Source organism: Natator depressus, chromosome 12 (genome assembly GCF_965152275.1).
Source record: "Natator depressus isolate rNatDep1 chromosome 12, rNatDep2.hap1, whole genome shotgun sequence".
NCBI lineage: Eukaryota > Metazoa > Chordata > Testudines > Cheloniidae > Natator > Natator depressus.
Genome location: NC_134245.1, coordinates 1,662,656 through 1,682,596, shown reverse-complemented (window position 1 = coordinate 1,682,596; position 19,941 = coordinate 1,662,656). Strand labels below are relative to the sequence as shown.

At 53.6% G+C, this 19,941-nt stretch overlaps 1 protein-coding gene across 1 annotated transcript in view; it reads right to left on the bottom strand.

Annotated features, from left to right (window-relative positions):
- Positions 1-4,366: 4,366 nt before the first annotated feature.
- FA2H (fatty acid 2-hydroxylase) overlaps positions 4,367-19,941 on the bottom strand; it is a 79,683-nt gene continuing 64,108 nt past the window's right edge. The window contains exons 3-7 of the mRNA XM_074968316.1: positions 19,244-19,386; positions 18,023-18,129; positions 13,662-13,834; positions 12,264-12,516; positions 4,367-7,854 (exon numbers count right to left, since the gene is read on the bottom strand). Coding sequence (XP_074824417.1) covers positions 7,775-7,854; positions 12,264-12,516; positions 13,662-13,834; positions 18,023-18,129; positions 19,244-19,386 — 756 coding nt within the window. The 3' untranslated portion in view covers positions 4,367-7,774. The remainder of the gene's footprint in view (positions 7,855-12,263; positions 12,517-13,661; positions 13,835-18,022; positions 18,130-19,243; positions 19,387-19,941) is intronic.

Sequence of the window (19,941 nt, the reverse complement as noted above, 5' to 3'; positions counted from 1 at the left end):
AAAAAAGGGAAAAATAGAGAACCCGGGGAACTACAGACCGGTCAGCCTCACTTCAGTCCCCAGCAAAATCATGGAGCAAGTCCTCAGGGAATCCATTTTGAAGCACTTGGAGGAGAGGAAGGTGATCAGGGTCAGCATGGATTCACCAAGGGCAAGTCATGCCTGACCAAACTTATTGTCTTCTATGATGAGATAACTGACTCTGTGGATATGGGGAAAGCGGTGGATGTGATCTATCTTGACTTTAGGAAAGCTTTTGATACGGCCTCCCACAGTATTCTTTGCAGCAAGTTAAAAAAGTATGGATTGGATGAGTGGACTAAAAGGTGGATAGAAAGCTGGCTAGATCATCGGGCTCAACGGGTAGTGATCAATGGCTCCATGTCTAGCTGGCAGCCGGTATCAAGTGGAGTGCCCCAGGGGTCGGTCTTGGGGCTGGTTTTGTTCAACATCTTTATTAATGATCTGGAGGATGGTGTGGATTGCACCCTCAGCAAGTTTGCAGATGACACTAAAGTGGGAGGAGTGGTAGATACGCTGGAGGGTAGGGATAGGCTACAGAGGGCCCTAGACAAATTAGAGGATTGGGCCAAAAGAAATCTGATGAGGTTCAACAAGGACAAGTGCAGAGTCCTGCACTTAGGACAGAAGAATCCGAAGCACTGCTACAGACTAGGGACCGAGTGGCTAGGCAGCAGTTCTGCAGAAAAGGACCTAGGGGTTACAGTGGACAAGAAGTTGGATATGAGTCAACAGTGTGCCCTTGTTGCCAAGAAGGCTAACGGCATTTTGGACTGTATAAATAGGAGCATTGCTAGCAGATCGAGGGATGTGATCATTCCTCTCTATTCGGCATTGGTGAGGCCTCATTTGGAGTACTGTGTCCAGTTTTGGGCCCCACACTACAGAAGGGATGTGGGCAAATTGGAAAGAGTCCAGCAGAGGACAACGAAAATGATTAAGGGGCTGGGGCACATGTCTTACGAGGAGAGGCTGAGGGAACTGGGATTGTTTAGTCTGCAGAAGAGAAGAATGAGGGGGGATTTGATAGCTGCTTTCAACTACCTGAAAGGGGGTTCCAAAGAGGATGGATCTAGACTGTTCTCAGTGGTAGCGGATGACAGAACAAGGAGTAATGGTCTCAAGTTGCAGTGGGGGAGGTTTAGGTTGGATAGTAGGAAAAACTTTTTCACTGGGAGGGTGATGAAGCACTGGAATGGGTTACCTTGTGAGGTGGTGGAATCTCCTTCCTTAGAGGTTTTTAAGGTCAAGCCTGACAAAGCCCTGGCTGGGATGATTTAGTTGGGGATTGGGCCTGCTTTGAGCAGGGGTTTGGACTAGATGATCTCCCAAGGTCCCTTCCAGCCCTGATATTTTATGATTCTATGAAGGAAGAATCCCATGCACCGCTACAGGCTGGGGACAGACTGACTAAGCAGTAGTTCTGAAGAAAAGGACCTGGATTACAGTGAATCAGAAGCTGGACATGAGTCAACAGAGTGCCCTTGTTGCCAAGAAGGCCAAAGGTATAATGGGCTGTATGAATAGGAGCGTTGCCAGCAGATCAAGGGAAGTGATTATTCCCCTCCGTTCAGCACTGGTGAGGCCACACCTGGAGTATTGCATCCAGTTTTGGTCCCCCCACTACAGAAGGGATGTGGAAAAATTGGAGAGAGTCCAGCGGAGGGCAACGAAAATGATCAGGAGGCTGGGGCACATGACTTACGAGGAGAGGCTGAGGGAACTGGGCTTGTTTAGTCTGCAGAAGAGAAGAGTGAGGGGGGATTTGATAGCAGCCTTCAACTACCTGAAGCGGGATTCCAAAGAGGATGGAGCTCGGCTGTTCTCAGTGGTGGCACTATTTCAGTAGGAGGGTGGTGAAACACTGGAATGCGTTACCTAGGGAGGTGGTGGAATCTCCTTCCTTAGAAGTTTTTAAGGTCAGGCTTGACAAAGCCCTGGCTGGGATGATTTAGTTGGGGACTGGTCCTGCTTTGAGCAGGGGGTTGGACTAGGTGACCTCCTGAGGTCCCTTCCAACCCTGATATTCTATGATTCTATGGTGAGAGACTGAGCAGGGACGTAGTGGCACTGCTAACACCTGTACTGCATGGGGGCCAGAGAGGGACCAGCCTTTGGGTCCCTCTGGCCCTGTGTGGCAGCAGGTCTGTCAGAGTGTGTATTGCCAGTAACGTGTGATCTTGATGATGGTTTTTCCCCCTCCCCCAGCACCCTCTGGTTTTCCATGTCAAAATAGGTCAGCCCTGTGGCCCCAGTACAGAACCAATGCTGCTTGCCTTGGTTCTAGGATTTATCCCTGTTAGTGTGTGGTGTAAATACCCCTCCTGCGAGTGTTCCTGTGGGTGGAAGCAGACATGCCCCCTCAGGTATCACAGGGTGCTGACAGCGGCTGGAAAGGGCCTCTCTTGCAATCAGTGCTGGGCTGGATGCAGGGTGGAGTCTGTGTTCCAGGTGCCCAAAGGCATTTTGGACCTTAGCTTTGAATACACCCCTAAGATTGTAGTTACAGCAGGTGGGCACAGGGTGGCACTAACACACCACATCTCCCAAGGGCTCAGTGTGTTCTGGGGGCAACCTGCAGCCAGAGAGGGGGTACTGCTGCCCTTCCCCCTGTCAGACCTGATACACTGACTCTGGCCTGTGTTTGAAGGCACACTCGTGTCTAAGTTCACACACAGCACCGACCCGGGAGAATGAGCTAGTGGTTGAGACTGGGACCTGGGAGTGCAATGCTGGCTATTGGCTTGAGCAAGAGAGATGGGCCATCAGGGCCTCTGGGTTCTAGCACTGGCTCCGGCACCGACCTACTCACTCCACTGAGCAGCGGCAGAGTCTCTGTATGTCGAGCTGCCAACTCCCCTTTCTGTTAGATTCCGACTGCTCAGCGCTTGCCTGGCCCCTGGACGGTACCAAGTGTGAATAAAACAAAACAGAACCTTGCCATGGATTTTCCTGCTCCTTCTCACTCTTGCCCGCTCACTAGTTTTGCAGACTCTTTAAATAATAGGACCCCCCCCACACACACACACTGTTGCTCCGCTATCCCCACCTTCTGCCTGGGTTGGTAGATTTCCAGGTCAGAAAAGCGGGTCCCTCCTGCTGCATCTCTCCATCATTCACCCAGTAACCGCTGCATCCAGTCCAGTCGCCTGGGGTCAAAATAGAGCATACCCTTTAGACTAAGGGCTTGCTGCGAAGACCCCACGGGATGGAGAATCCGCAGCTACCCCCATGTCCAGCACACAAAAGCACTGTGTCCAAGGTGAGAAATAAGCTGCAGCCAGCTTCTTTAGTTAGGGGGAGGCAACAGCAGGGGGCAGCAGAGCTCATGGTGCACCTAGCTGCTGAATCAGGAGCAGGCTTTCAGCCATGGCAGGGGCACGGGCCCACTGCACCTGGTGGGCAGGAAGGAGAGGGCTGGGCTGCGGGCAGGTCAACTGCTGAACTCACTGCATGGGTGAGGGGCCATGGGCTGTTGCCCTGCACGCCTCACCATAGGATGGGTTTGCTTCCATTTCATCCCTCTGCCCTAGTTAGACAGCAGCAAGCCCTTGCCCTAGGGCCATCCTGTTAACCAGCATGGGCTACCTCTGGCGGCTATTACAAGACATTATAGCCTGAACGCTAGAGGCCAAACCAGTAATTCCCCCTCCAACCCCAAATCCACCACCATGCTGAAGTGCAGGTAGCCCCCGCCAGCCAGTTTGCTGGGCTGTGGTCAGCAGTTACACGGGTGAGACCCCCCACAGATGGACCCAGGGTTTCACACAGGATCGCACTTGGGGCGGTTCACCCTCCTGCTGCTCACGCCGCCACCGCTACCCTTCATTCTTAGAGCTAGTGTGGGTATGTCTCTCCAGTGCTGATGCAGGCTGACTCATGGTTGCTCCCCATCTCCCCCAGTGACTGGCACAAGTCCAGGGAAAACCTACATACTCCCACCCCATTCATGGCCAACGGGGATGCCCAGAAGTCTGAAGGACATTCGGTTCCCCCAGCTTTGCTGAGAGCTGCTGCTCTGCAGGTGCCATGGCTGAGCACTTTGCCTTGTCTCAAGGGACGGGGATGGAGGATGGTGAAGTGGGGAAAGATTCCAGGGAAATTCCTTCTAGAACTGCCTGGCTGGAGGCATCTGAAACCATGCACCAGCACTGGTACCTAGGAACCACAGGCAGATGTGACATCATGAGGCTTCAGGCTTGGGTGTGGTCTCTTGTTAAGGTAAACCAGACTAGTTGCCCTCTCTCTGGGCCGAGAGCATCCCAAGAAGTCACACATCCACACACTTCTTAAACATTTTTTTCAAAATATACAGTTTATTTACAAATATGTCATGTCTACAGTTTTATGGATAACTTTATTTCAACCTTTAAATGTCAGCAGTAGACATTAGGGAAAAGCAAGTCATAGGATCATCAAAAGTAAGAGACCTCTTAGCAATTATATTCATTGGAGTTTAAGTTTCAAGTAGCCAATGTCTACAAAAAACATTAACAGGATAAATCTGGCAAAAAAGATATTGTACACTGGGTTAGAAGAAGGCAAGACACAAACCTGCAAAACCCTTACCGCTGGCTCAGCTGGGCTCCCTGAGCAGCTCCCTCCCGCCCCAGCTGGGATCCCCCCAGATCCCAGCTGGGGGGGAGGGGTGACTTGAAAAAAGCCCCCTCTGAAGTGATCTGGTCAGAGTCACAAGTGCTACATGCCTCAGATCTTGGAGTGGGGAAAGCAGTGCCAGGGCATGGCCTAGTTTGCAATACAAGAGCAGTCATATGGAAATGAGAGAGGCTTCCACCAGGGGTTAGTCAATTGAAGGTTTGGCAAGCACATTAGCAGCAGCTTCCAGACTCTAGGAGCTTATTTAACATCAAGGTCATGAACACTGCACGATGCTTAACATTAATGTCCAGGATTCCTCCCACCAAGCTGCGGGGGAGGGGGGGTATTGGACGCCATATGAACACTGTCTAGCAGTCAGTGCGGTCTCGTGGGGGCGAGGACGCTTTGGAGGCGGCTAGCTGCACTTTGGATGCTCTGGCGGCTGGGTGCTCTTTCCCCGAGCTGTGGAGCAAGGTGCTGAATTTGGGAAGGAGACACATGGCGAGGGGACCCAGAGAGCAGCAGGAGACTGCTAGGCCAGCAAGGCAGAGGGAGAGCTAGAGAACACGGCCAGCCGAGGAGGAGCACAAAGCAGAGTGGGAATGCCTGCAGCAGCCCCAGGAACAGGAAGGGCAGGAAGCCTGAGGCAGGCGCATGTTTGGCACTTCATCTATCAGGGCATGCTGTGCAGCAGATTCCACCCGTCTATCAGTGGCCCACCATGGGGGAGGGGAAGGAAAGTCTGGGGATCCAAGAATCCCCTACCTTGGCAAGTCAGCTGTGGACAGTCTGGCCCACTGTGAGAAAGGCAGAGTTCTCAGGGCCCCCCCCCCAGCTCACTGGCCCCAGCACCAGACGTTAAGCTAGTTCTAAGGGGAGCAAGACTTCTCCTGGAACGCTGCACACTCGCCCGGCTGTCATGTGTCTCCAGGACGGGACTGGGCAGAGGTGGCACTCGCAGAAAACACAGACGGCACCTCTGCTACTGTAACATCTGGCTCCCACAAAGAGCAGGGACTAAGCCAGATGCTTCTGAACCAGCCAGCAGCACAAGGGATCTGTGCTGAGCAGCAGACGCAGAGCAACAGTCTTGGGGTAGGACCCAGGGGCCAGGAGAGCCCTGGCAAAGGCTGCCGGCTCCATCACTTGCTTTGTGGCCAGACGACCGAGCCGTACAAGCCCCTTCTCATTTCCCTCACCCCTCTCTTCCCACCTTACCGGAGGGGACAGCTAAAGGCGTGGAGCTGAGAGCCAAGGGGAAAGAGGAGAGGAAAGTTAAAGACAGCAGCACTGCTTTCCTCTTCTACGAGGGAGCCAACAGGCCCAAAGGCATGCCACAGCACTGAGCGCCCACTGGGGAGTCCCAGCCCCCCACCCAGGGGTCACTCTCTCTGGGTCTGTGCTCAGCTGCCAGCGCCAGCCACCAGGCAGAAAGGGCAGGGCTAATGGAGGCAAGAGACAGCAGGCGCTGCCCAGCCCGGACGGAGCTGGAAGGGCAGTTCCGGCTCCACAGGCTGTGCGGTGGCCCAAGAGCTCAGCCGGGTTCGGAGGGGCCCCCAGTGGCTCCTGGTGTCACCGGCATCCATATTCCAAACACCCCATCCAGCCAGAAAGGACACCGCCATTCTGGAGCCCCAGAGCAAAGCGCATGGCCCCCCAGTTGGGGAGGTCAGATGGGAAAGGAGGGGGTTCTGCTCCCAGCAGGCCCGAGGGCGGCCATTCACTGCAGCACCCTCCTCCTCCCCTGGGCTCAAGGACTCCTAGCTTCCAGCGGGGCTGGCCCGGCCAGGCAGTGTCCCTCACTTTGGCTGTTACAAGGATTTGAGTTGGGGCAGGGAGAAGGAACATCCTACCCTGCCCCAGCAAACCCGACAGACAGAGGGAAGGGACCTGAGCTGGGGCAGAAGCCGGAGTATCATTGCTGCAATTCCTCTCCCTCCGGCCGCCATGTCCAGAGAGCCTCCAGCCATGGGCCCCTCTCCACTCGGACACCAATGCAGGAGATGTGTCAGACTGGCAGTGCAGCGAGCTGGGATGCTCTGCCCTCCGGAGGGCAGGCAACCCCCCAGGAAGAGGCTGGATCTCCTGGTTCTTTGGCACACGGTGGAGAGCAGGGGGACGATGGACTGGCTGGTTCCAAGGTGGGAGGGTGTCGCAGGCACGATTTTGCCATGTGGCACCAAAGCCAAAAGCTTTGTACCCAATGCACGTGTGTGCTGGGCAGGCGGGATTTTGACTGCACAGCCAGTGCACTGGGGAACAAAGGGCAGCACACCTCCCACCGGCCCTGACTGCAGAGCAGGCAGTGAAGCTGCAGCCCCCCCTCTCCCCTCCCCCAGTGTATTGTCATGCTTTACTTGGAATTAACAAGCCCTCGGCGGTGGGGCCAGCCCCTGGCATTTGGAGAGCTGAAGCGTCCATCCCCACACTCCAGTGCCAACAGCTGGGCTGCGTGTGCCGCCTGCCAAGTCTTCCCCTAAGGCCCAGACTCCCCTTTCCCACCTGTAATGGGGAGATGCCGCCCATAGAGAATACAGGTCCCAGCATGCAATGCTTCCCCTTGACCAGAGCCAGGTCAGCACTGGGCCAGGACAGTCTGATGTTGAGTGCAGTGCATCATGGGATCCGAAGTCTCCCTGGCTGCAGCCTGCTCTGGTGTTTACAAGGCAGGTTGCTGGGATGGTTTAGATGCACCTCTTGGCTTGGCAGTTAGTTCTTGTCCCCACTCCTCCCTCCCTCCTTGCTGACGAGCTCAGAGCAAAAGAAACCCAGAGCATTTACACAGCAGCCACCTTGTCTCCTGGCAGACTCACTGCAAAAACACAAAGTTGCTCCTCCACACTGAGTGGTGTGACAACCTTTCAAGCATCATTAGAGAATGCTGTGCAGATGCCTCTTGGGAGAAATACCTGCCTTTAACTCACAGGCAGCGCCACCTCCCAGGAGCCAGGCAGAGTGCCGTGAGGTCGAAGCGACAAAAGCCAGCAACACAGGGCAGTCTTCTCCCTCTGCGGTCAAGGGGCTTTTACTCCCAGTCATTCAGTTTTGCAAAGGTGGGCGCCCTCCCGACGTCCTGCGGCTGGTGGAAAGGGAGGTGGCAGCGTGATGCACCAGGGACACGGGAGCCAGATGCTAAGCGGGGGAGCCACGGATGTTAATCCTCTTCCTCAAAGGTTTCCTCTGGGATTAGTGTTTTAAATGGACGGTCCCAAAATTTACTAGTGATGCCAAAGCCTTGGGGGAAGAGGGGGGAGAGGAGAGGAGAAAGAAGAGAGAGAGGCTGTGTGAATTGGCATTCAAAAAAGGGTAACCTGACCTGTCTTATATGGCCCTCGTCATTTCTTGTCTGAGCACCTCACTGTCATTAATGGAGCCCGAGTGGTGGGAAAGGGTCCCCATTGTACAGCCAGGGAGGCACAGGATAGAGTTAGGAACTCACCCAAGGTCCCGCTGGGGCTGAACTAGGAATTGTCCCATTTGGACCCCTGCCCACCCCGCCTCAGTCAGTGAGAGCGGAGACGCCCAGGGAGCTCAGACACCTGGGTCAGTGTATGGTGACCCCAGGCCAGGTGCATTCTGGGTGGAATGCCGCTGCTCCCCAGAGGTGAATTTAGACTAACTGCAGCCACCAGCGGATTCCGAGGCAAGTAACAACCGAAGTGCTGGGCCGCCAAGGCGATGGGAGGGGAGTCAGGCCTGCGCGCCTCAGCCCCCAAGTGTGAGCTGCCTAGGAGCAGCTGTCAGTCTGAGCCTTCTCTGACACAGCATCTCGGGGACATTTCCCTCAAACTGCCAACTCCCAAGAGCAAGGGGTGAGCTGCCCACGCTGGTGCCAGGTCCCTGTGCATTCCCAGAGAACGGTTACCTGGTACAGGCTCTGTATGTGGTGGCTCCTGTTTGGAAGGGGTTTTCCTGGCTCAGGTGGAGGGAGGGAGAACATTATGGAATTGGCTGCATCTCCCGCCCTCCCCCCAACTAGACATTCAGTATCGACAGTCAGGGAAGCTGTGGCAACAAGTGCTCTGCACCAGTCTGTCATGCTAAATTTCCATCCGTTATCTTCAACTGGGTTTTGTAGTGTTCACTTCCTGCCTAAACTGCTGTGTGCATCAGCTGCTGCACTCTCCCTCAGATGTGGTTGCATTTCAGTGGTGGGAGAAGGAGCCATGGCTCAGAAAGCTGCACGAGCACTAGTCCCCCCACCAAATGCAGGCATGTCTGAGTGCTGTTGAGTGCTGCTCCAAGGATCATTGCTGCTTTGCTGAACACGGCAGAGCGCTGGGGCACCATCCAGAGTGTTTGCTCATTTTGCATTTGAAGATATTAAATTTAGTACAGATCCTCCCACGCTCCAGGCCGATGAGCCCACTGGGGATCCTGCGTATGTGCGTGGGTTGCTAGCCGGCGTCAGGGTTCATGTCACTGCATCTTCTGTGCCATGGTTACCCACAATACCCAATGAATATTCTGCACTGGACTAGTGCACAGGGCTGGGCCTCCACGCTCCCCACCGCTCCCAGTGGAGTGAGGGCTGTAAGGGGACTAAGGCCTTGCTAATGGGGAGGAATACCTTTGCTTTATGGAATTCATTCCATTTGAAAGAGACACTGGTAAGATGCAAGGGAGTTTTTTTAAAACCCAGCACTGGCCTTTGGGGCTCTGCTCGGACAGCGGGAGGGGCAGAGCGTTTCCAGGGAATTGCAGGAGTTCCTGGGGAAAGCTGGAGGGTGACTAAAAGCAGCCATGGAATGAGAAGCAGAGGAGGGACCAGCTCCCTCCTTCTGGGCCCCAAACGGGTCACCACTAACACAGCCAACCCTTGCCAGCCTGAACAACCCAGGTCTCCTCTAGAAACAGCCCCCGACCGCGAGCGCTGCATGGCTCAGAGAACCCACGGCCTCAGGAGAGGGGAGGAGCGCAGGGGCCAGATGCCTGTGGGAGGGGAGCGTTTGCAGCCAATGTCCTGCCATCAGGACGGCAACAGCTACCCTATGTACAGCACTTTTCTCCTGCCTGTCTGGAGACCTCGCCCCCGCCGCAGAGCAAGGCGTGAGCAGCATGGTTTTAGGGTGCCTGTACTGTGGGGACAGTGTAGCCTTGGGAAAGTCATTTAATCCCAGTGTGCCTCAGTTTCCCCATCCGGAAAATGGAGATAACCGCTGCGCTCCTGGGCCAAGGATCACTGGAGAAGCAGAAAGGGGTACCCCGGACCCTGACCTTTCCCCCAGCATGAGGCAGTAGGGATGTGCCTCTCTATCTGCATATCCTGCAGGCAGCTCGGGTAGCGCATCCTCACTGGCTAATGGAAGAGGAAGATGAAGAGAGCCCAGGGCTGGTCAGATAATGCTGGCTAGGCAATGCCCGAGGATATAAGCCTCATACTCCATGCTGCAGGCTACATCAGAGCTTTAATTTCTATAAGAACCTTTCACCCTAATTGAAACAGTGGCAGGCTACATCTACAGTGCACACCACCGGCGGCCGCAGCATATGGGACATATGTAGCTTCATACCACAGTGTGGATGCATCTTGTTTGTCACTGTGGTGTGTAGCTACATGGGTCAGTGAAAGGCTTTGGCATGGGGGAGGCAGCGAGGAAAGGCTCCGGCACCGGCAGCATCTACACTGCTCTTTGTGCTTGGACGAGTGGGGCATGCAGTGTACGTACTCGACACATCCCTATAAAGAGTGCTCAGAGGAGACATAACCTCAGAGCTTTAACAAAAATTTGTTAGAGGATTGGGTCCTTCTCCCACCACTGAAATGCAGCCACCTCTGCGGAAGAGTGCAGCAGCTGATTCACAGAGCAGTTTAGCAGGAAGTGAACTCTACAAAAACCCAAGCGAAGTTACAGGTGGAAATTTAGCATGACAGACTAGTCACCCAAAGGGCAATTTTAACAGGTCGTTGGGGCCAACACCCTGACCCCTGCCTAACATTTAAACAGGCGCTTTAATTACCAGAAGTAGTCAGGACTTGCATTACACCCCATCAGAAAGGCTACAAGCCCAGTGGGAGAGTGCCCTTAGCACTGCTGCATTTTAGTGCCAATTCAGAAAGCAGCACCTACTTCTTAAAACCTTTGGACACACTTCTCAGCACCTAGATTTTCCCATCCACATACCTGTCAAGCCCTTGCAGAGCTGCAGCTGACTAGATGGCTTAATTTCTAACAAAGAGGAACATTATTGAAATCCACCCAGCCTCTACATGACCATAGATTTACAGGCTTAAAATCCTCCCAAGTGCAGAAGTCACGGCTGAATACACCACTTTAACTCTGCCCTCTTACACCAACAGAATCACACAAGCTCAGCTTCACCTCACATACTAGTGCTCTGGTAACAAGGAAACTTTCTACAACTTCAGGTACACATGTGCATCTGTGCACAGTCCCTGTTACCTATGTCTGCACACACAAGGGAGTAGCTAAGGTTTGTTTCAAATGTAAAAAGCTCTGAAATAGGATTCTTGGTAGACTAGGAAGCATCTGTTTGCAACTGATTCAAATTAATTTTTTATATATATTTGTATGTAATTGTACAGTATTAAAACTACACATTTAATAAATCAAAGTAAGTTTTCCGACTCAAGTACACAACTTGCCTTAATTTTTAACCATGTGCTCATATATTGTGCAGTATTAAGACTATTTCAAGGCACATACACACAGGGGCAGAGTTAGGGCTCAGTAGAGTCAGCCATATGCACTGGAATTTCCTGAGCTTGATTTCAGCCCCCTGATTAACGTGAATCAAGAGGGGGAAAAAGCATCCCACATTTTCTTCACACGTCAGACAGTAACTGGAGGAAAACGGACTGACAAGAGAACGTACCACCACCATTTGCAAACCCATGTTGGGGTGTGGTGTATGTGTCTGTGCCATAACCACCAGTCTGGAACGCCTCCACTGAGTCCGATTCAACTTCTCTGCTGCATGTGTAAATCTCCTGGAAACTCAAAACTGGGCCCACGCTTTTAATCAGATGTGCCTAACTTTAGGTACCCACGGCCACATTTAGGCACCACAATAAGTGGTTGCTGAGAACTTGTAAAAAGAAAAGGAGTACTTGTGGCACCTTAGAGACTAACCAATTTATTTGAGCATAAGCTTTCGTGAGCTACAGCTCACTTCAAAGCTTATGCTCAAATAAATTGGTTAGTCTCTAAGGTGCCACAAGTACTCCCTTTCTTTTTGCGAATACAGACTAACACAGCTGTTACTCTGAAACCTGAGAACTTGTAGCTTTTCTTGACCCCAGTAGGGGCTGCCAAGGCTCAGAATCTGTGAGGATCAGGCCACGTTTTTCTTTGCCTAAATGTGGCCTTGGGCACTGAAAGTTAGGCCCCTGTGATTAAAAGCGTGGGGCCAGTTTTAAGTCTCCAGGAGGTTTACGCACACAGGCGTGGAGCTCCAGTTGACTCAAGAGAGAAGAGCAAAGACTGGGGGAGGTTAGGAGATGAACAATGGTTCAGAGACACGCCACCCCGAGCCCCAAGGCATGGATGATGCAGACCTAAAGAGCACAGTCTGACCTCGGCTCAGCCATGTGGTCTCAGGCTCCCCGGGGGTCAGTGGTGTTCGCTGGCCGTGTGTCTGTTCTGAGGGCACAGCGGGAAGGAGGGAAAAGGGGCAGGTACCTGATTTTTGGTGTTCGAAGTGGTGCTTCACATGATAAGCCTTCAGTCCATACAGGTAGGTGCCTTTCTTTGGCGAGCCGTAGTGCAGGTAGTAATGAGTCATGTCGTAGACGACATAACCAAACAGCCCGCCAACGAACATGGAAATGCCAACTGCTTCAGGCAGGAGCAGGCGCAAGAGAGTGTAGAAAAACCCAATCACCAGCGATGCAGGCACGGGAGGGAAGACCAGACGGGAGCTGTCGAATGGAGACTGTAAGCAGAGGAGCACAATGGGCAGGGTGAGTTCCTAGCGTGTTTAAGGAACCCAGGTGCGATACTCTCCTGGTTCAAGTGACCCAGAGAGAGAGGGGGCAATATGAACAATTAGCATCAGATCAGAAGCTACAAACACGTCTGCCTCTGCTCCTGTGGTCTACAACCAGCTACGGTGGAGCCTCTCACCGGTCAAAGGAGCTGTGTTTAAGGCATCATGAGGGAGCTTCCAAGCAGCGTCAGAAGAGTCTACTAGCGCCTGTTGCAGGTGCAGGGGCGGTAGATTGGCTACGCTGGCCAGCTCCCAGGGGAAGCTGATTTGGATCTTGGCCCCTCCACCTTTCAGGGGGTTAGGGTTCTTCTAGTTGCAGCAGTGGCCTCTTCTAAAGCTACTCTGCCACCATTCCCAACACTAACAAAGCTAGAGGTTGCCAAGGCAGCTCAGGTGCCCACAGAAGGGTAAGTTTGTTGAAAGCTACTTTTAACCATCTAAGTCTCAACCTGGTCAGACCCCTACCTGGTGCAGACTGGCATGGCTCCTTGGAGTTCAATCGAGTGACATTGATTTCCACCAGCCAAGGAGCTGGCACTGCATTCATGGATTTGGGATATTAAATCACAAATCAACTCGCCCAACTTCTAGTTACCCAACAAGACTCAAGGCTTCCGCATTTCCCCATCACTAGGGCTAAAGCATCTACTGTCTTGGAAGGGACATGGTGCCTCACCCTGCTTTGAGTCATTGAGAAACACAACCCTGCGTCTGCAGGCTTCCCAGGTGCTAAAGCGTTTCCAGTCACCATTGAGAAATTCCAGGCAAACGCCCCTACATCTGGAGTCCTGCTGCATATGGCTTGAGATGCCACGTGCCAAGAGACTGGCAGGTTGCCACTGGAGCTGGCCCGTGTGTGTCTAAGCACGGCTCCGCAATGTCAGTCAGACCTTGAATTTTAGCTTTCGTGGCAAAACTGTTGCTCTGGGCAAGTGTAATAGCACTGGACGGTGCTCCTTTTCTAAGCAGAGAGAGGACACGAGTCCCTGACATGCATGACTAGGCTCCACAATGCCCATGCCCGAGCCTGTTATCTCCAGAGATCCGTTGTGCCACTCCCTACATTGCAAGCAGGGGTGAGCATTACTCACCTTGTGATGCTGGCCGTGCAACAAGAAATGCAGTGTGATGAGATAATAGTTACTAGCAGGAGGCTTCATGTGGAAGAGAAACCGATGGATGAGATACTCTACTAAGGACCACAGACACATTCCCAGCACGAAGAGGAATGGGAAGAAGTACTTGTGCACAGGGATGGAATACTCTACAGGACAAGGAGACATGCAGCTATCAGCAACCATGCATCACTACCACTGCTAGCGAGCAAGACAGGGGATCACGTCACATTTACTTTGTACTTGTATCCATCCAGACCCTCTTGGAGAGCCAGGAGTCTCCTCTCCTCTCCCCTGCCAGCCAGGCTCTATTCTGGCAATAAGCTAGCCTTACTGCTAAAGCCTGCTTCATGGCCATGGGTCATTTCTTGCCTTGGCCATTGCAAACACCTCCGGTTTCTCAGTTCTCCACCCTCCAAATGCTGTGGTCAAGATTCTCCTCCTCTCCTTGAGCAGCACTGACCACGTCCACCCGCCCTGTCCCCCTCAGATGCTTTCAGTGATCTCCATTCCTTCCACATCTCCTCCTCTCTCCAGACTCTGCCAGCACACCCCATCTCTTCCCTCGCACCCCCTGCGCCCTGCCCATTGCACCCTCTGGGTCCTTCACCCCCCCTTACTTCCTGATACTCCTCGCACTAGAAAGGGCCAGAGCCCCTCTCAATCTGCTCCCAGCAGCAGAACCACCATCTGTACCATGGAGTCTCCCAGCTCAGACTGAACCCCCTGCCCCCAAGCCAGAATTTTAATTGAGCAGCTGATGCTTCTGCCATCATCGTCTCTGGGCATTGAAGGGGAAGGTGGCATGGAGGCTGCTGCCAGGCTGGAGCGCTTTCCCATTGTTCCATAGACAGATCTGCCTCTATCAGGACGCCGGGAGCTAGGCAGAGCACATCAATGGGAGGGCTGTTTTCCCATGGTGTGGCTCAAACACGCATCTTTGTATGATCCCCAGTCATTTACTCTGCAGAAGCAAAGCTAGCTCCTTGGGCTGTGTGTGCGGGGGGATGTTCACTGGATTATAGTGAGAGTCCCTAGCACTCGGGCCATGCGGTACCTACCCACTTCCCCACTAAATGCTGCTGTAGTTCGTACTTCTAGTGACACACGCAGCCCTCAGTCTCAGCCTGGAGTATGCCCCCACGGTGCCCCCCAGCCCCGTTCCCTAGGGGATGCTTCCTGCAGACAGCAGTTCTTACTGAAAAAGGAACAAGGTAACCCCCGCCCACCGCCACAGACTGTTCAACTTGCTACCAGCTGAGGCCAGGAATCCGACTACTACTGGTCTGACACTTCAGATCTTTAAAATGGGCGTGTGACAAGCCCCTCCTCTTGTGACTGACGACCTGTCACAGATCAGGCCTCAGCCAACAGCACAGAAGACTCACAATCAGCTTTAGGGGCGAGAGGGGGAAGAAGGGGAGAAAGCCTCAACCCAGAACAAATCGGTTGCCCAGGGGACTCTGCAAATGCGTAGCGGCGCCAGGCTCTCCCTAACCCAGCTGAGAGCACAGCAGAGCGAACACTGCAGCGGGCGGGGGGCACCAACAGACACACATGAGGAAGTCTGCTTCGTGTCACAAAGCCTTGACAAGAGCTGCTGCTGCCCCTCCTGCCTGGCTCCTAATGCAGGGCACTTGGATCCTCTCAACGGGCGGAGGTCTAGCTACAGGTTTGACTGGACTTCCTGAGCCCTGCGTCACTGGCTGTTTGCGCCAAGCTGTTCCCTGCCTCATGGTCTTTTCACCACAGCTTCATTTCACATCTGCCCTTCTCAGGCTCTGGCTCCTGCCCTGTCCCCCTCACTCCCGTCCCTGCTCTTTCCATTTAGCTGATCCCCCAGCCCCTAAAATAATAACAATTATGGCATTACCCTGCTCTAGGCTGCCATCGCACTGTTCACCCTGCTCATGTGTTCTAGCCCTTCCACCACCCACATCTGCCTGGTCTATTTCGGCTGTAAGCGCTGCAGGGCAGAGACTGTCTGCTACTGTGTTTGTACAGCACCTGGCACAGTGAGGGCCTGTTCTTAGCTGGCCCTTGGGCACTGCCACCATAAACGCAATTGTTCATAACAAAGGCGCAGAGGCCGGCTGGAGGTGGGGCACAGGGGCAGCACTTCAAGCTACTTTTGACTAGCTTTAAAAAAAAAAAAAAAAAAACCCCAAACCCCCCCTCGATTCCAAGTTGAAGGGGTCCCTTTAAGACCCCAGCTAACAGCATTTGCCAATGATCTTCTCCAAATGCAGCGCCCCCTCCAGCCCACTGAGTTGCACCTGCGCCACCATGGCAGGCTCTGGTGGGGCATGGCCACATGACACCAGGTCAGCCTGCCAAGAGGAGGAGGAGGAGCTTCTCCCTCCCCCTGCTGTTCACCCGCCCCTGGCCACAGCCCACGCTGGTACCAAGTAGCATCTCCAAAGGAATGCAGCTCAGGGAGGAAAACAGCACATTAGAAACAAAGGCGACAACATGGTCTGGCTGCAATTGTTGCTGGCAGGAGGGTGGCCAGTGGGGGATTTCACACAAACAAGCCACGCACTGTGCGAGGCTTGTCCAGCGCCAGCAGCACTGAGGGATGGGCTTGTCAAACAACCGAGCAGGGCTGCAGACTTACAGCGCTGGCTGTTTCTTTTGCTTCTATTCAGCTGCAGAAGTGGGCAGGGATGAGTTGCGAGCAGCATGCCCCACAGCAGGTTAAAGGCCACTGGAGATGGTCTCTGCAGCCCCCAAAGCCCCATAGTTGTGGGTCCCCTTGATTTGGGGGACCCCAAAAAAGTGGAATCTCAGCTTTTATGCAGCTGAATTTCTTGCCTTTTTCCTTGTAAAGATAACTAGACAGTGTCCACGCTGGAATTGTTGCAAACTCCTCCCAGGAGCTTGTCTCCAGTTCCTACTAGGAATAAGGCTACGATTTAATCATGGCAATCACGGCAGTCATGGATTCTGTGACTTAACCGGATCTCTGGGACTTCTAGGACTTCAGGAGGCGGAGGCGCGCACCCATGCCCTGCAACTGGGGTTGGCTAGAACCAGGACCCTGCAGCCCCAGTCCCGTGGCTTCCACCAGGAGCTGCAGCCCCACACTATCCTGGGCTTGGTGGGGGCTGCAGCTGGAGCCGTGCACCCATCCTGCAGCTGCAGCCAGCTCCAGAGCGGTGGCTGTGTGCCCCCGTGGCTGCGTCCCCTGCTGGAACTGGGGCTGTGCCCCTTGCTATGGCAGGGGGGGGAGGGGGGCTTGGCCTGTCAGTCCCCCCCATGGGGCTCCGCCTGTCAGTCCCCCCCATGGGGCTCCATTCCTCCCCCCTACCTAGCCCTGTCCCCCGGTTATTTTTAGTAAAGTCATGGACAGTCATGGGCTCTGTGAACTTTTGCATATTACCCGTGATCTGTCTGTGACTTTTACTAAAAATAACCAAGACTTCAAGTTACAGAGACTCCACTATTTACAGGGTCAGACGGGACTGTACTTGGGTGCCTGCTGCTATTTTTAGCATGGTAGCTCCAGCAGAGCTAGCACGTGTATGTTTCCCCAACCTGGAATTACATCTCCCCACTACCGCGCAGAGACACCCGAAAGGGCTAGACCAGGTGTTCTAGTAAAGTGGGCCAAGGAGGAAATGGTTTACATCTTTGCTCAGGATCCGGCCATAGGGAGCTGGATAATGCAGGCCTGCGCGGGTGTGTCTGGAGTGAAGCACCACAGGAGCTGAATCTGATTCCAGCACTGCAGCCCATGAGCTTGTGCTCAGTAGAAAGCTTTGGGGGCTGGACAGACAACAGAGAAGCGTTGCAAACTTGGCACAAGTCACTGGACTGGTACAATATTTTCTTCCTCTTATATGCCTTGCCCAAAGCACCACCGTGATGGATGGATTACAGCTGCCCCAGACCACAGCCCCCAGCAACCGGACTTCTGCAGCAAGCCAGTGATCTGGTGCTGCTCACAAGCTGTAACACTTAGCCCAGAGCGTGGGATGGATGCAGACAACCATGGCTGTGACTGGGTTTAAAGGAGACCGGATGTTATTTCAAAAGCTGTACTTGACAAAAAGGGTAAATTTGCTACTGTTACATGCAACTAATTGTAGCTTCAAACATGCACCAGTGTGGTGGGGTGGTGGAAAGCAAGCCAGCCAGCCCCCCATCCCCATGGCCCTGCACGCACACAGATTTGACCCCTTCATGCTAGTGGGATAGCTTGTGCCAACGTACATGCTAGTGACTCCCATCAGGAAAGCAGGACTGCTGGGATGCAGGTGAGTGCAATCGCCTTTCCGGGGCTTAAGGGACCCGGATTAGACAGGGACAGGTGGAGCCGCGCTGGAGTTCAGTACCTGTTGTGAATGATGAGAAGAGTCTGGTCGTTCCCTGCGCAAGAGATGTGTAGCAGAACCAGCTGAGATACAGCACCACGGGGATCCACACCATGATAACGATGTACCTAGAGGATGGAAGAGAGGAATTCGTTTGAGCAAATTCACAAGCCTTCTCCATGCTCTATGGCAAACTTAGGGCTTGTGCACACTACCACTTGTATTGGTATAATGTATGTCACTCAGGAATGTGAATAAGCCACACTCCTGAGTAACGTAATTTACACTGAACTAAGCGCCCGTGTGGATAGTGCTATGTCGGCAGGAGAGCTTCTCCTGCAGACGTAGCTACTGCCTCTCCTGGAAGTGGAGTTCTTGTGCCAGCAGGAGAGCTCTCTCCCATCAGCATAGAGCGTCCTCCCCAGATGCGCTGCATCAGTGCAGCTGGGCCGCTGTGGTGTATCTAGTGCAGACTAGCCCTTAGCTATTCCACACCGGGCACGTGCTTCGGGGGATATTTGGGCAGCTGTACCAGTGGCCCCAAAACTAGCGTTCTGCCTGTTCTACACTTCATAGGCCCTCACCTCCTGCCCAGGCTCAACAGAGAGAGGGAGGAGGAGACCCAATTCAAACTATTTGGGAGAAGAGCTTTAGGTGGCAGCCATCCTACATCCTAAAGGAGCAGACCCTGGTACCAGAGGCTGCTTTGCAGGGGAGTCAGCCCAGTGGCTTGGGCTGTGCACAACCACAGCAGAGACTCAGGCTCAGTGTCCATGTCTCTTGCTTCCCATCCTAGGAATGCTGTGGAGGAAGCACTTCTCATTGCTCTGCAGCTGCTCCCCTTCGCTTCATCTCCTGAGGGGCACTGAGGGATGCGGGAGCAAGTCTCACCATGGTCACTGTGGACACAATATTGACTGGAGGATGGTAGGCGACGGGGCAGAGAGCGCGAGGGCTCCAGCAACACCTGGATGCTCCAAGAAGCTCCCAGATGGGACGTGTCTTATTATCTGAGCTCGGCCCATTGTGGAGTCACCGCACTGAGCTGGCTTTCCCTGCCGGACCCCAGGAGCTCCCTGTGTATCCAACAGGCCCAGCTTCCCTCCCCTTTCCCCGGGGACATGGTCGCACAATGAACGTCTGTATTGAGATTCTAGTCTTGGAGGTGCCAAGAAGCACAAGCCCTGGGGGAGGGTCAGACAAGGCCAGGCCTGCTGCAAGCCTCCCTCAGGCTACACTTACCATGCTGTTTTAGAGAGGGACTCTATGAAATCCGAGTGGAACAAGCGAATTGGCCGGTCCACAGGCTGATGCACCCACTCATCATATTTCTCCCCCAAATGGCCCACCTGCCAGAGCAATGGTTTGTACCAGTCCACGAGATCCTAGGGGAGCAGAGAACAGGGGGCAAGATCTTTTACAACCAAGTCGCTAAACCATTTTACATTCCTCATCTAGCACAATGCCTTACTGAGTATTACTGGGTGATGTCCATATCTCCCATGGAACATCAGGGTGAGCCAGACAGCTTATTCAACCTGCATCCAAGAACTTCTCCCCTATACAGAGCAACACCTAAGGGGCTTTACCCAGGCTCAAGGTTAAGATTGCTACATTAATATGAGCTAGGACACTTCCCCAGGCCGGGGAGCTGACCGGCTATGCAAAAATTAAAAACGGTAACATTGTATGTCCATCATAGACTGAGCTGTTTGGTTCAAGGAGCTGAATCTATTAGAGTTAGGTGGGAAGAAAGGACCTCTTTCTTCCCCCTACTCCCCCTGCCCCACCAGCGACTCCTGCAGTGAAGCTCTCAATTGTCGGTAACCCAGGGGTCACTTTCATATTTGATTTTAAAAGCTGCCACCGAACTACCACAGAACTTTCATCCTTCTGCACAAACCCCCAGGGGCAGCAGAGGGAAAGACTAGGGGGTTCGT